The 14,191-nt window shown below is 41.2% G+C and overlaps 1 protein-coding gene across 1 annotated transcript; it reads left to right on the top strand.

The window, feature by feature from the left end:
- Positions 1 to 3,907: 3,907 nt before the first annotated feature.
- Positions 3,908 to 4,453, top strand: LOC127094741 (uncharacterized). Its single transcript, XM_051033531.1, has one exon. It carries the CDS (start codon positions 3,908 to 3,910, stop codon positions 4,451 to 4,453), a length of 546 nt encoding a protein of 181 aa, XP_050889488.1.
- The last annotated feature ends 9,738 nt before the right edge of the window (positions 4,454 to 14,191 follow it).

Genomic DNA, 14,191 nt, shown 5'->3' with positions numbered 1-14,191 from the left:
TTGTAATTTGTCACTCTAAAGCTGTTAAGCAAGAGTGTGTGTCCACTTGATCAAAGCTGTGAAGCAAGATCAAGTGTGTGTCTACTTGATCAAAGCTGTGAAGCAAGATCAAGTGTGTGTCTTCTTGATCAAAGTTGTTAAGCAAGATCAAGAGTGTGTCTTCTTGATTGAAACTGTGAAGTAAAATCAAGAGTGTGTTATTGAAAAGTGTGTTCTTTTCTCAAGGGATTGTTGTTTAAAATCACAGGTGTGATTGTTGGGAAATGAGTGGGTTCTCATATCTAAGAGTGCTTAGGTAGAAATTGCACGGGTAGAGATTAGGTGAGAAAGACTGTAACTTGTTGAAGTGTACGGAGAGTCTTTGAACTAATTCTATTTTAGTGAATTTCCTTCCTGGCTTGGTAGCCCCCAGATGTAGGTGAGTTGGACCGAACTGGGTTAACAATTGCTTGTGTAATTTGCTTTACTATTCTGTATCTTTATCCTATTTGTGTTAATAGATATTAGTGTCGTGACATTACCTTCGACATCTTATATCTGATACCAGAATTTCACAAGGGTTAATACAATTCTCCAAGTCCAAAGCAGCAAAAGAAGTGGCAGTGATTGAACCAATAACAATTGTATATAGGAAAAAGAAGGTTGAAGCTTCTCCCAAGAGGATTCAGCCGATTCATTTCCATGTTCCAACTCCGTTTCCGTATCAGAATACCAAGGCAGTGCCTTGGAATTATGAGACCACAACGTACTTGGGAGGAAAAGAAATCTGCATTCCTGATACAAAAATCGTCAAAATTACTAGGGAGGGAGGCATGACACGAAGCGGTCATGTATTCGCTCCTAAATACACTCCTAGGGTGTCTCCAGCACCCACAGTCGTCTCGCCTAAAGAGAAGGCAACTCCTACGCCGACTCCGCAAGCAGGGACAACTGTACTCGCCATTCCGATCGTGACGACTGCTCCAGCGTTGACGGAAGTTATTAACAATGATAAAGCCGCCGAGGCCAAAGCATGCAAGGGTAAAGGGCCGATGGTTGAAAAGGAACAGTCTGATGATCACAAGAAGAGTATCACCTTTCAGGAAAATCAGGAATTCCTCAAACTGATCAAGAAGAGTGACTTCAAGATTATTGAACAGTTGAACTAAACTCCCTCCAAAATATCAATTTTGTCTTTGTTGTTGAGTTCTGAGGCTCACCGCAAAGCATTGCTGAAAGTTCTAAATACCGCTCATGTGATGCAAGATATCACGGTCGATCAATTTGACGACGTGGTTGCCAACATCACCGCCAGTAGGTATCTGGGATTTAATGAAGCAGAGTTACCTTCTAAGGGAAAGGCCCACAACAAAGCACTACATATTTCGGTCACATATACTGAATCTCTCTTATCCTGAGTCCTTGTTGATACTGGATCCTCGCTTAACGTACTGCCAAAGTCAACATTAAGCCAATTACAGTTCAAAGGGCCCGAAATGAGAACCAGTGCATTGGTCGTTAGAGCTTTCGACGGTTCCCGAAGGCAGGTAATTGGGGAGGTCGATTTGCCTATCTGTGTTGGACCACACCAGTTCGATATCACATTCCAAGTCATGGTCATCAACCCAGCCTACAGTTGTTTGTTGGGTAGACCATGGATTCATGCCGTTAGGGCAATCACTTCTACGTTGCACCAGAAGCTGAAGTACTTGATAGATGACAAACTGGTAATTGTGTATGGGGAAGAAGATTTATTGGTGAGTGAACTCTCCTCCTTCAGATATGTTGAAACAGATGAGGGGATCGTTGAGGTTCTGCTCCACTACCTAGAATTTGAAGATGTCAGTTTCGCCTCCGCCAACAACAATCAATCATCCGCTACCATCCTATCCTCAGCAAAGAATGCCAAGCATACATTGGAGAAAGGCCTGCTTCCCGATTGGGGTATGGTCGTCAATGTGGTAGAAAAGCGCGACAGGTTTGGTATCGGTTATCACCCGGGAACACGCAAGGCGAGTCCGAAGAAAAAGCAATTCAACCCGGTAAAGTTTAGCAGTGTCGGCTATCAAAGTGAGCATACCGTGGCGGTCATTGGAGAGTCCAGTGGTAACAAGCCAGGGGCACCCAGCCTCGTTCGGAGATGTCCTTCAGGATTCAAGCTTCCCAATTGGACGGCCATCGTGATCCCTATGATGTACTCGGAAGAAAACGTAATGCATTTTGTTTTCTCCGTTCCTCGTCCCTGCCCGAGATGAGAGGATAGCTTGCAAGGGCCCCCATGTTTAAAAGTATTATTTGAATAAATAAAAAGAACTTTTACATGCAAAACTTGTGTTCCTTTTCTTTCAGTTATTTTTCGTTTTCGCTAAAAACAACGAAATGGCAAAAGTTTTCTTTTCCTTTTTCAACTTTTCTCAAAAAATAAGCATACTAAAATAAACCCATCATATGCAGAGCAAATAAAACCATTGATTACGACATGGCTAAAATCAACTATGAATCTGGATTTCCAATCAACCAAGCTGAAGACGACAGTGAGGAAGATTGCGAATTACCAGCTGAACTAGCACAGTGACTTGAGCACGAAGAGAAAGAGATTCAGCCATACAAAGAACCAGTGGATGTCATTAACTTGGGTTCTAAAACTGACAAAAAAGAGGTAAAAGTTGGGGCATCTCTTGCCAAGCATGTACACTCCGAGTTGGTAGAATTGTTGCATGAATATGTTGACGTCTTCGCTTGGTCGTATCAAGATATGCCAGGGTTAAACACTAGCATTGTTGAACATCACCTACCGCTCAAGCCCGAATGTCCTCCAGTCAAGCAGAAGCTCAGAAGGACCAGACCCGATATGGCACTCAAGATCAAGGAAGAGGTTAAAAAGCAGCTAGATGCTGGCTTCTTAGCCATTTCTAAGTATCCGCAGTGGATTGCTAATATCGTTCCAGTTCTAAAGAAGGATGGTAAAGTCAGAATGTGTGTAGACTATCGAGACCTCAATAGAGCCAACCCAAAGGATGACTTCCCTTTGCCTCATTTTGATGTTTTGGTCGACAACACAACTCAATTCTCCATCTTTTCTTTCATGGATGGGTTCTCCGGGTACAATCAGATAAAGATGTCACCAGATGATATAGAGAAGATAACTTTTATCACGCCTTGGGGAACTTACTGCTACAAAGTCATGTCATTCGGCTTGAAGAACGCAGGGGCAACATATCAGCGCGCCATAGTAACACTCTTTCACGACATGATTCATGAAGAGATTGAGGTTTATGTGGACGAAATGATTGTCAAATCCAGAGCTGAGGAAGATCACTTGATAAATCTGAGAAAGTTGTTTGTCAGACTCCGAAAGTTTAAATTACGTTTGAGTCCGGCAAAATGTACTTTTGGAGTTCGATCAGGTAAACTTTTGGGTTTCATAGTCAGTCAGAAGGGTATCGAGGTTGATCCCGACAAAGTTTGAGCCATCCAAGATATGCCAGCTCCCCGAATAGAAAAAGAAATCTGAGACTTCCTTGGGTGACTTAATTACATCTCCAGATTCATATCTCATCTGACGGCTACCTGCGAACCGATTTTCAAATTGTTGAGAAAGAACCAATCGGTTGTGTGGAACAACGATTGCCAAGGGGCCTTCGATAAAATAAAAAAGTACTTGCAAGAACCACCAATCTTGGTACCACTGGTTCTGGGTAGGCCGCTCATTATGTATCTCACAGTGTTGGATGAGTCCATGGGTTGCGTTTTGGGTCAACACAACGACACGGGCAAGAAAGAACATGTTATCTATTATCTCAACAAGAAATTCACTGAATGTGAGACTCGATACTCACTTTTGGAGAAGACTTATTGTGCTTTGACTTGGGTTGCTTGATGTCTGAGACAATATATGATTTGCCACACTACTTTATTGATATCCAAGATGGACCCGATAAAGTATATATTCGAAAAGCCTACTGTTACTGGTAGAATTGCCCAGTGGCAAATGCTGCTAACTGAGTATGATATACAGTACGTGACCCAGAAAGCAATAAAAGGGAGTGTTCTATCTGACTATCTCGCTCACCTGCCTATCAAAGGTTACCAACCGTTGAGGTTTGACTTTCCAGATGAAGACATCATGTTTATCAAAGACTTTACTATGCCAGGCTTTGAGGTAAGCTCTGAGGAAGGCCCCGAACTAGGATCGCGATGGACGCTCGTGTTAGGCGGTGCTTCCAATGCCCGAGGTCATGGTATAGGTGTTGTTATCACTTCTCCAACTGGTTTCCACATTCCCTTTACCGCTAGATTGTGTTTTAACTGCACCAACAACATTGCAGAATATGAACCATGTATCTACGGTCTAGAGGCGGCAATCGATTTTAGAATCAAAATACTCAAGGTATTAGGTGATTCAGCTCTGGTAATCAGTCAGGTGAAAGGCGATTGGGAAACTCGGGATAGCAAGTTGATATCCTACAAATAGCACATCAGAAAACTGATACCTTATTTTGATGAAATCTCTTTTCACCATATTTCTAGGGAAGAAAATCAGTTAGCAGACGCTTTAGCCACGTTGGAATCTATGCTCAAAGTCAAATGGAAGAATGAAGCACCATCCATCCAGATTGACCACTTAGATGAACCAGCACATTGTCTAGCAATTGAGGCCGATCCTGACGATAAACCTTGGTTCTACGACATAAAGACGTTTCTAGAGAAATAGCAATATTCCGAGGGTGTATCCATTACCGATAAGAAAGCTCTGAGAAGACTCTCTTCCAAGTTCTTCCTAAATGGTGACGTGCTATACAAGAGGAATTATGATTTCGTACTGCTCAGATGCGTGGATAGACACGAAGCTAGTACAATCATAAGGTTCATACACGAGGGCTGTGAGGGTGTACATGCGAAGGGTCCTGCTATGGCCAAGAAGATTCTTCGGGTTGGTTATTATTGGACGACAATGGAGGTTGATTGCTATAACTTTGTGAAAAGATGCCACAAGTTCCAGATATATGGTGATAAAATATTTGTGCCACCAACTCCGTTGAATGTTCTAACTTCTCCATGGCCCTTTTCTATGTAGGGCATTGATATGATCAGGATGATAGAGCCCAAAGCTTCCAATGGACATCGATTCATCATAGTCGCTATTGATTACTTCACGAAATGGGTCGAGGATGCTTCATATGCTAATGTCACTCGCAAGTGGTTACCCGGTTTATCAAGAAAGAGATAATTTGTCGCTATGGAATACCTAGCAAGATCATCACTGACAACACCAGTAACCTCAACAACACTATGGTGAGGGAGTTGTGCGAAGAATTTAAGACCGAGCACCACAACTCTTCACCATACCGGCCCAAGATGAATGGTGTCGTAGAAGCATCTAACAAAAATATCAAGAGAATCGTCCAGAAGATAGTCAAGACATACAAGGACTGGCATGAGATGTTACCTTTTGCTTTGCATGGTTACAGAACCTCAGTCTGCATATCCACTGGGGCAACTCCATACTCTCTGGTCTATGGAATGGAGGTCGTCCTACCGATCGAAGTCGAGATTCCTTCACTTATGGTCATCATGGAAGCAGATCTAGATGAAGCTGAATGGGTTCAATCTCGGTATGACCAGCTGAATCTAATTGAAGAGAAGCGTTTCTGTCATGGTCAGTTATACCAAAGACGTCTCAAACAAGCTTTTGATAAGAAGGTTCTTCCTCATGCGTACCACGTTGGTGACCTCGTGCTCAAGAGGTATTCTGCTATTCACTCAGACTCGCGAGGCAAATGGACTCCCAACTATGAGGGACCTTTTGTAGTCAAAAAGGCCTCCTCAGATGGGTCTCTAATCCTCATAATAATGGATGGGGGAGATTTGCCTTCGCCAGTGAATGCAAACATAGTCAAAAAATATTATGCCTAAAAAGAAATGATGAAAGCCCGCTAGATTAACCTCCGCAAGGTGAATCTAGGCAAAAATGGCTATCCCGATGGACCAAAAAATGATTTGTCCATGCAAAAGTTAGGGAATATATATGAAGCTCGCTAAGCCGAAAACCCGAAAGGGCGGCTTAGGCAAAAAGGAGCATCCCGGTGGACAAAAAGAATTCAAAGATCCAGGCAAAAGTTAGGGATAAAGGCATTGACTATGATCCTTGAGTCCACACGCTGTAAGCTAGATATCAGAGGGTCAAGGACCGATCCAATCACCGTCAGCCGAAGCAAGGTCTTGGGATTCATATTATATGGTAGACTAAGGCCAATGTTATAATCAATGGAGAAAATCATACAAAAATATTTCCCATTTCCATTTCAATTATTTTTTCAATTTTTGCAACGTCCTCATTAAGGGCGTCTGCATCCTTGTACTTAACATATGTACATATTCTATATCAATAAAATTCAGTTTATTCCATCAAACGTGTTTGTTCTATGTTTTGTATGAAAAATAACTGGCTTGTCTTACTCACATAATGCTTTAAAACTCTGGGGAATAATAAAAAGCTACATTAAAGAGAAACGCTTTGCATTACTATTGGAACCCGATAAACCTGGTAGGTGATCAGTGACTCGGCAGTGCTACTACTTGAAAACTGGGACACCGTGGGGGATTCCAGCCTTTCAGTGTTCCTTAACAGGCAAGGGATTCCGTGATGGCAGCATTGGCACCAATTAAAACTTCTCGGCAATCATGTTCTAATTCTCGATGACGAGTCAAAGTTTACACCACAATAAAAAGACTCACCCTTACATACGACAAGCAAGGAAAAAACATGCATCATAAAAAACATGCATACATCATACACTGCATAAAACATATCCCCCACACTGGTAATAAAGCCAATCACCTGGTCCGGCAAATTTCGGGCACGTAGGTATTTAATCCTCTTCTACCTCGAATACTTGAAAAGCTTCCTCGATTCTTGTATTCAGGTCCAAGAAGATTAAATAGGGGCAGCTGTTGTACCCCTAAATTTGTCCTCCCCTTTCTCATCTATGCATCCAATCACTGGATCAGGAGATGACTTGCATACATTCATAATTCATCCACATGCATCATCCATCATGGATTCAGAAGAAACTTGGGCTCATAAAGCTAGGGTTTACACAGATATCAAAGTCCAAAGGCATGGTTTGATCACATCATCAGCATAGGGGATGTAAAACCCTAATGATGGTGGTAAAGGTGATTTCAACAAAGACTTGGCCAGACAATCAGTCAGGGCCTTCAAAGCTCTAATTCCTCAAGGCATGACTTCATGGGGTTTCCCCCAATCCTTGTCTTGGTCTCCAAAACCCTAATCAAGGAGATGATGAATCTGATGGACTTGGTGGCTTGACTTTTCATCTAGTGACATCCATAACCCTAAATGTCACTCACCTTTCACCTATTGGTCTCAATGTCCTATTGTTTGGTCCATCTGAGTGTTGGTGTATCTTTGGGCTTGGTCATCCAAACAACCAAACCTATTGTGTTACAATCAAGGTGTAGGTCAGGCCTATTGACTCATGGTTGTTATTTCAGTCAAACCTTAATCTTATTCCATCAATTCATAGCCTTGTTCATGAACCATGTTAATGTCTGTTACCAATCAAGCCATGTTCTTTTCATTTTAAAATCAAGCGTTCATGTACATAAAACAAAACAACTTAGAAACCAATTTCACATAATTTGTAATCCATTCCAATCCATTTCAAACCATTCTAAACCATCACATTGATTTTACATGAAAAATTACAAGTATTGAAAATTTTTAACCGATTGTTGACTTTGGTCAACAATTGACTTTTTGGTGAACTTTGACCAAAGTCAACCCAAATTCCCTAAACCCTAATTTTCACCCTGATCATCAATCCATTGTCCATTTACAAGAAAAAACACCAAAAAAATGAATTTTTGCAAATTGTTGACCTTGGTCAATGGTTGACTTTTTGGTCAACTTTGACCAAAGTCAACCCTAGGTCCTTGGTCACCCCTAATCACTAAATGACTAGTCCTAACTCTCATTTAATTCTCCATGTCCATGTTGACTTTGATTCAACCATTTTGAACTTGAATTTCTTCACTTTGGTGCCAACATGCTTAGTCATGAACACTTGAATCTCTTGCTTCGACAACCAACCTTCATCCTGCTGCACAGACCCTGTATTCACCACAAAACAGACACCCTAATCACATGGTAAACATGGTATATGCATGGTTAATTCGACAAGGCAATGCACATGAATGTTGGTTTTGCACTCACTTTGACACACCTTGCAATCGTGGTACTGCAGTAGCCAAGTCAAAGCAGGAATTCCATAAGGTCAGGAAAGGATGACTGAAATTGGAACAATGTTATAAGTTAGGCCACACAACCATAAACCATATGAAATAATGCCTCACTTGCACAAGCTCAAAACCAGAAGCAAGAACAAACCAGTCCATTGCATTGGCCCTTCTCAACCTGTGTTGCATTGCCAACAGTGGTCCATAAAACTTACCAAACCAAGTGAAATGGTCATGCACAACATTAGGTAATGCAACAAACCTTTGCCTTGAATCCTACAGAGGAAGCATACCATGAACATACACCTGCTACCATGAAGCTATGCCAAAGCAGTGAGGTTGCAAAAGAGAACCTGCAGCAGTAATGCATACAACCAACCAAGGCTCACATGAACTCCTAACTGCAAGGCACCTAAGTCACCTGCATACAAGTCAGAAATTGCCACAACTTACAATCAGCATTGTCCAAGCCAAAACTAAGCATGATCACATGAGAATCCAATACACAAACAAGGGTAGTATTAAACCAAGCCATGAAGTATATAACCAAAGGGAGTTTTAACCTGCTGCAGAACTGCATGAAATTAATTCACACCCTCTGATATCAACAAACTGTGATGCATAGCAATTGGGTTAGGTTTGCAGGAATGGTATGATCTGCAGCATGGCATACACCAACAACAGTTCATCCATGTCCATTCTACACCCTGCATCACACAACCTTGCCACACTATGCCATCATCACTAAACACCATGGCCAAAACAACCTGCAAACAGCAATACAACAGGTAACTGACATAAAGCTAGACCAGGCCACATCAATTTGAATGGTTAACAAGGTTGTGAATCCAATTGCAAAACATGACTATTGAAACCACCTTGCAAGTGTGGTGCACCAATCTGCATCAAGCCATCCAAACAGGAACAAAGAAACATCATCAACCTACAGCATGATCATTTTGTAGGACCAAGCAAAGTCCTACTAGCAATGTACCATCCTGCAACCATGAGGCAAACTTCAGAAAACCAAAGCTACCTGCAGAAACACATCATCATACAACACGTCAGTTGCAAAAGCCACATTCAGGACATCCTACATCATCTTCCTACTGGCAGCTAACCTATAACTTGTAACACAATTTCTACAATGCTTTGAAATATAAGCCAAATTCTTACAGGCCTGCAAACTTGCAACAATCCTTCAAGACACCAAGCCATGAGCCAAGCACCTGACTTGCGGCATATTCAAGATCCAAGAATCTGCAGCAGCAATGCATATGACCAAACCTACAATGCTACAAATCAAAACCTGAAGGGTGAGTGTATCCCACAAGACCATCATGAGACATCATGTTGCAGAAGGCAACCCGTGCTGGAGGCACAAACCAAGTCACAACAATTAGACATTCCTCAAGGCCTGCATTAAACCAAATGGAGCTACCAATACATTGGGCTTACAGGACTTGATATCATGTTGTAATGGCTATCCTTGAGGCATGAATCTGGGAGCAAATGCATTGGTCCTGTATCCTGCAGTGGCCAAAACCAACATGAGCCTCACACAAGAAAAACCATGCTTAGCCACTCACCTACTAAACTGAAAAATGATCCAACATGGAAGTACAAGACCAAGTGAGTAGCAGTATTATACCTTCATCATAGTGTGCACACCTCAAAGCCAGACGATTTCCAAGCTTGCATCAAAAAGCTACCATGACTAAATCCTGGTTTGAACATGTTATGCCAAGTTCATGTTGCAGCAAGAGAAACAAATGAGAGCAAGATTTGAATACAAACAGTGAGAAGGAATAAGCAAATTTTGAACCAAAACATCACATTCATCACTTCAAAATACAAACTAGAGCATACTTGCCTTTGACCATTACCAATTCAACATGTTGTTTTTGGTATAATGGCTTCATCACCTAGCTCTAATGTTACTTGCTACAGCCAGTCCATTAACACACATACCAAAGTTATCCTTCACTTCAAACCAAAACCAAGTCACTTAGGTACAACCTGCAACAAGTGCAGCAGGTTACTAAAAAATCATTTCCATAACTTCAGTCTAATTCCAACCTGCTATAACCAGTCTAACCTCAAATTCACTCACTCACTAACCAACATCAACTCACATAACTAACTGAGTCGTTTCTAACTAACTGAGTTTTTAAATTAACTCAGTGAGTTGAGTCTAACTAACTCCAAATCATGTTTAACTAATTCCATACCTCAATCCAAAGCTACAAAATTCCCGAACCAAAAACCTATTTAAGAAACTCATCACTCTCATTTTCGAAATCCTTGGAACCCTGTGAATTTGTGCACACTCTCTCTGCAACTTTTTCCCTCACCCTCACCAAAGCTCTCTCACTCTCTCACAGAAAAGTCATTGAAGCTTCATCTCTAAGCTTCAATTCAGCTTGAGCTTAACCACTACATTGTTTACCATTCTCGATCCAGAAGAAGAAGAAGAAGGAAGAGGAAGAAGGAACGTGCATACAAGATCAAGAACTCACCTGTTGAAGTTTCCGATCGTCTTTTCCGGTAAGTCCATCTACCTTCTGTAACGTTTTCTTACATTGAGCATACTGGAGTGTAGCTTTGAGGTTAGGGAGTGAAAGCCCTTTGGTATTGGAGATTAATTTGTGATGCACTCCATTTAATTTAAGATTAGACACCTAGGGTTCTTCCACTGTTTAGGCTCGATTCGACCAATCCGAGAACCATCTTCCAAATTCAGTCCCATATTTGTGCTTAGCTTATCTTGGCACATTCAGTGGTGGTAATGTCTTAGTGTTACGCCACTACCGACGCCGGCGACGGATGCCGGCACGGTGTTTCACGGCGGAGGCATAGTGAGGTGGAGGGTGAGAGAGCGCGCGATGAATGGAGTTTCAAACTCTGTTGACTTGGACAAGTCAACGGAGATGAGGTAATAGGCTCAGTTAGTGAGGCCCATAGGAATTTCTCCTTTACACCATTGTTTCACTAATGCACCCCCCTTTTTGAACGATTGAAATGGTAACGGGATCATACGCAACCCACTTCTATTTGCGTTTCACACCCCACGGATTCGAAAATTTGCACCGTTCCGTTCATCACTTCGGTGATTCGAGAGTTCGCCTCACCCGATTTGATTTGCAATGTTATCGCACACACAAACGGAAAGAACGGCGTTGAAATCGGATAGAAAACTCACCGGATTGAAAGCGGACTTTGGTTGTTATGCTTGATGGAGTTGCTGCATCGGGTGAAAGATGGAGGCGAAACTCCACGTTCGTGTGTTCTGATGAATGAAGACGTAGCTACTCGTTCGCGCGGCATCACACAGGAGATCGAAGAATCGGAATTTTCCTCTTGAATCGCCATCGTGAGGCATTTGTGACGAAGACGAGGTGCCGTTGCTGAAGATGTGAAAGGCTTAGCTCAAGCACGCTTGAAGCTTCAAGGTGAAGCTTCAACGGCCACCACAACTGAGCTTTAGGTGAGGGTGGAGAGAAGATGGAAATGAGGTTGAAGGAGAAGGAGAAGGAAGTGGAAAAAAGGCCGTTGAAGAAGATGGGGTGAGTATTTATAGATTTTTCTCTCAAATTCTGTTATGAAAATTGGTTAGAAGTTGTTATGAATTAGTTAGAAACTGTTATGAATCAGTTAGATTCAATGTGAATTTCTGTTATGGAAGTTGGTTAGAAAAAATCAGTTAGGGTGGTTTGGAGTTTGTTATGACAGTTAGAAGTTTAAAGGTTCGCAAACCGAGAAGTTAGTTAGAATGGTTGTTATGCCGAGTTCGGTTACGACAGTTTTCTGTTATGCATTGGAAGTTCGTGAATTGGGATTTTTGCTATGGTTTTGCAGGTTGTTATAGCAAAACTTTCAGTCATGTTAATCTACTATTGTTATGCTATATATTATTGTTAATATTGTTAGCAGTTATATGAAATGGATTATTGGTTGATTAGTGAACAAATTGTGACTACATTTCCTTGCTTTATTGCAGATTATGCCATCTCTGCGGTCCTGATCCGGTTGTTACGCATTGCAGACCGGCACCAACATACAACTAGTGGGAAATGTTGTTCTGAGGCTTCCTGAATAGAGCAGAATTTATGATAGGCTCGTGGTTGATTAGATTGATGCATTGCAGAATGGTTTTGGCTCGTAAACGGCTTGTTGAGCATGGCCATGGTTAGGATTAGTAACTCTGAATTTGGTAGGCGGCAAAGTTGCTAGATTTAGGATTATTTGTGTTAGCTTTTTGCGTGTTGTATTGTCATGAAGGTTCTATTTTGTGAATTTGAAAATTGGATGTAACAAATGAGAATCCGATGTAATTTCCGGGATTGCCCAAGGTTGTAGCAGCTTTGAAATGTGAATGTGTTGGTTTGAATTTTGCATTTCGTTTCAAACATTGTAATCAAAGGTCAGTGAAGTGACACAATGGCTTTGGTTTGAATGAGTCATGGTGCGTTTAGAAATGATTTGGATTGAATTTAGTAAACTGGAGTTGTGTGAAATTTGTCCACTTAGGCCATGATGGTAGATGAAACTAACTGCCTGCTTATCATTCTTGTTAAATGGTGTGTGCATGTACGGTTATGGTTTGTAATTAGGATGCTTTTACTTGGTGAAATATGGTTTACTGTTGTTGTAAAAATAGACATGCATTTGGGAGAAACATGTATGTATGAATATGGTTTTGGGTTACGATTGGATATTTTTATTTTTTTGGATATTGTATGGATGTTGATTTTGCAAATGGATTAATTTGTTAATTGAAAATGAAATTGAATCGAAAAGAGTGGTTAAATGGGCTTAATGATGATTTAAATTTGGATTGAAACGTGTCTTGAAACGACTTTTATATGAACAATGGGATTCAGGAAATTGACTAGAAAATGTGAGAATAAACCAAGATAACAACGGACTTTGTAATGCACCCTGTTGGGGATGGATAGGTTGGAACACGACTTTGGTTAGAGGGTCGACTTTGGTTTCAAGATGAACTAACGGTAGGTCAAAGATATATTATGGATAAATGGAAATAGGAAAGAAGAGTCGATTGACTTTGGTCAACAGGTTGACCAAAAAGTCAACAGTTGACCAAAAGTCAACTTAGGTAAAGGTGTGTATTTTCTTATGGACAATCGAATATGTAAGTGAATCGAATCAGGTGAATACCAAACGGGAAATATAGCATGACCATGCAAGGATTTGAATGGATCTCCATCGATGAATCAGGCCCACAAATCTTCTAAGCCCAAGAACCATCCGTAACGGATCAGATGAACCAGATTAAACCTCAATTTTAAATGTACACCGCCACTGATGATGACGCCATAGCCAGAAACTGGGGTTTCCACCCCCTCAAAGTTGATCACGTGATTCATGACCCTCCAAGATTGACAACTAGGGTTTTGAATCGAGCACAAAGCTCCCTAAGAAGTATTTCAAATCAAGGGCCCACAATTAGGGTTTAGAAGCCCAGTTCGTGTACGGAGGCCAAGCAACAAGATCCCTCAAGATCCATAATTAGGGTGGAAACCCACACGATGAACAATACCAAAGTCTTCAATCCAAACCTGTTTCGTTAACCATAAACCTTGAATCTATAGTGTTTGTTAATCAATGTTAATCATGAATGAATGATGAGTATGCATGTGACATGAATGAAGTTAGAATCACGAGTTTGGTAGAAAAAGCAAAAATTGGGGGCAAATTTTGGGGTATGACACTTCGGGAATAAATAAAGTTCGATGGAGACTTTGTTGTATGTTCGAGCGTGCAATACGTTCAGGTATATTTCCGCTAGCTTTAGTACCAGGTCAAGTGAAGTTAATAAGAATATCAATATACAGATTGTAAGCCTTGTTGCAAGTGTTGAAAGACTTATAAGGAAAGATTCATCAGTATTGATGCAAGTAAGGGATCATTGGTTAACACCATAGAT

The sequence above is a fragment of the Lathyrus oleraceus genome, chromosome 6, assembly GCF_024323335.1.
Source record: "Lathyrus oleraceus cultivar Zhongwan6 chromosome 6, CAAS_Psat_ZW6_1.0, whole genome shotgun sequence".
NCBI lineage: Eukaryota > Viridiplantae > Streptophyta > Magnoliopsida > Fabales > Fabaceae > Lathyrus > Lathyrus oleraceus.
The sequence above is the reverse complement of the archived record's forward strand: the minus strand, read 5'-3'. Positions and strand labels throughout refer to the sequence as shown.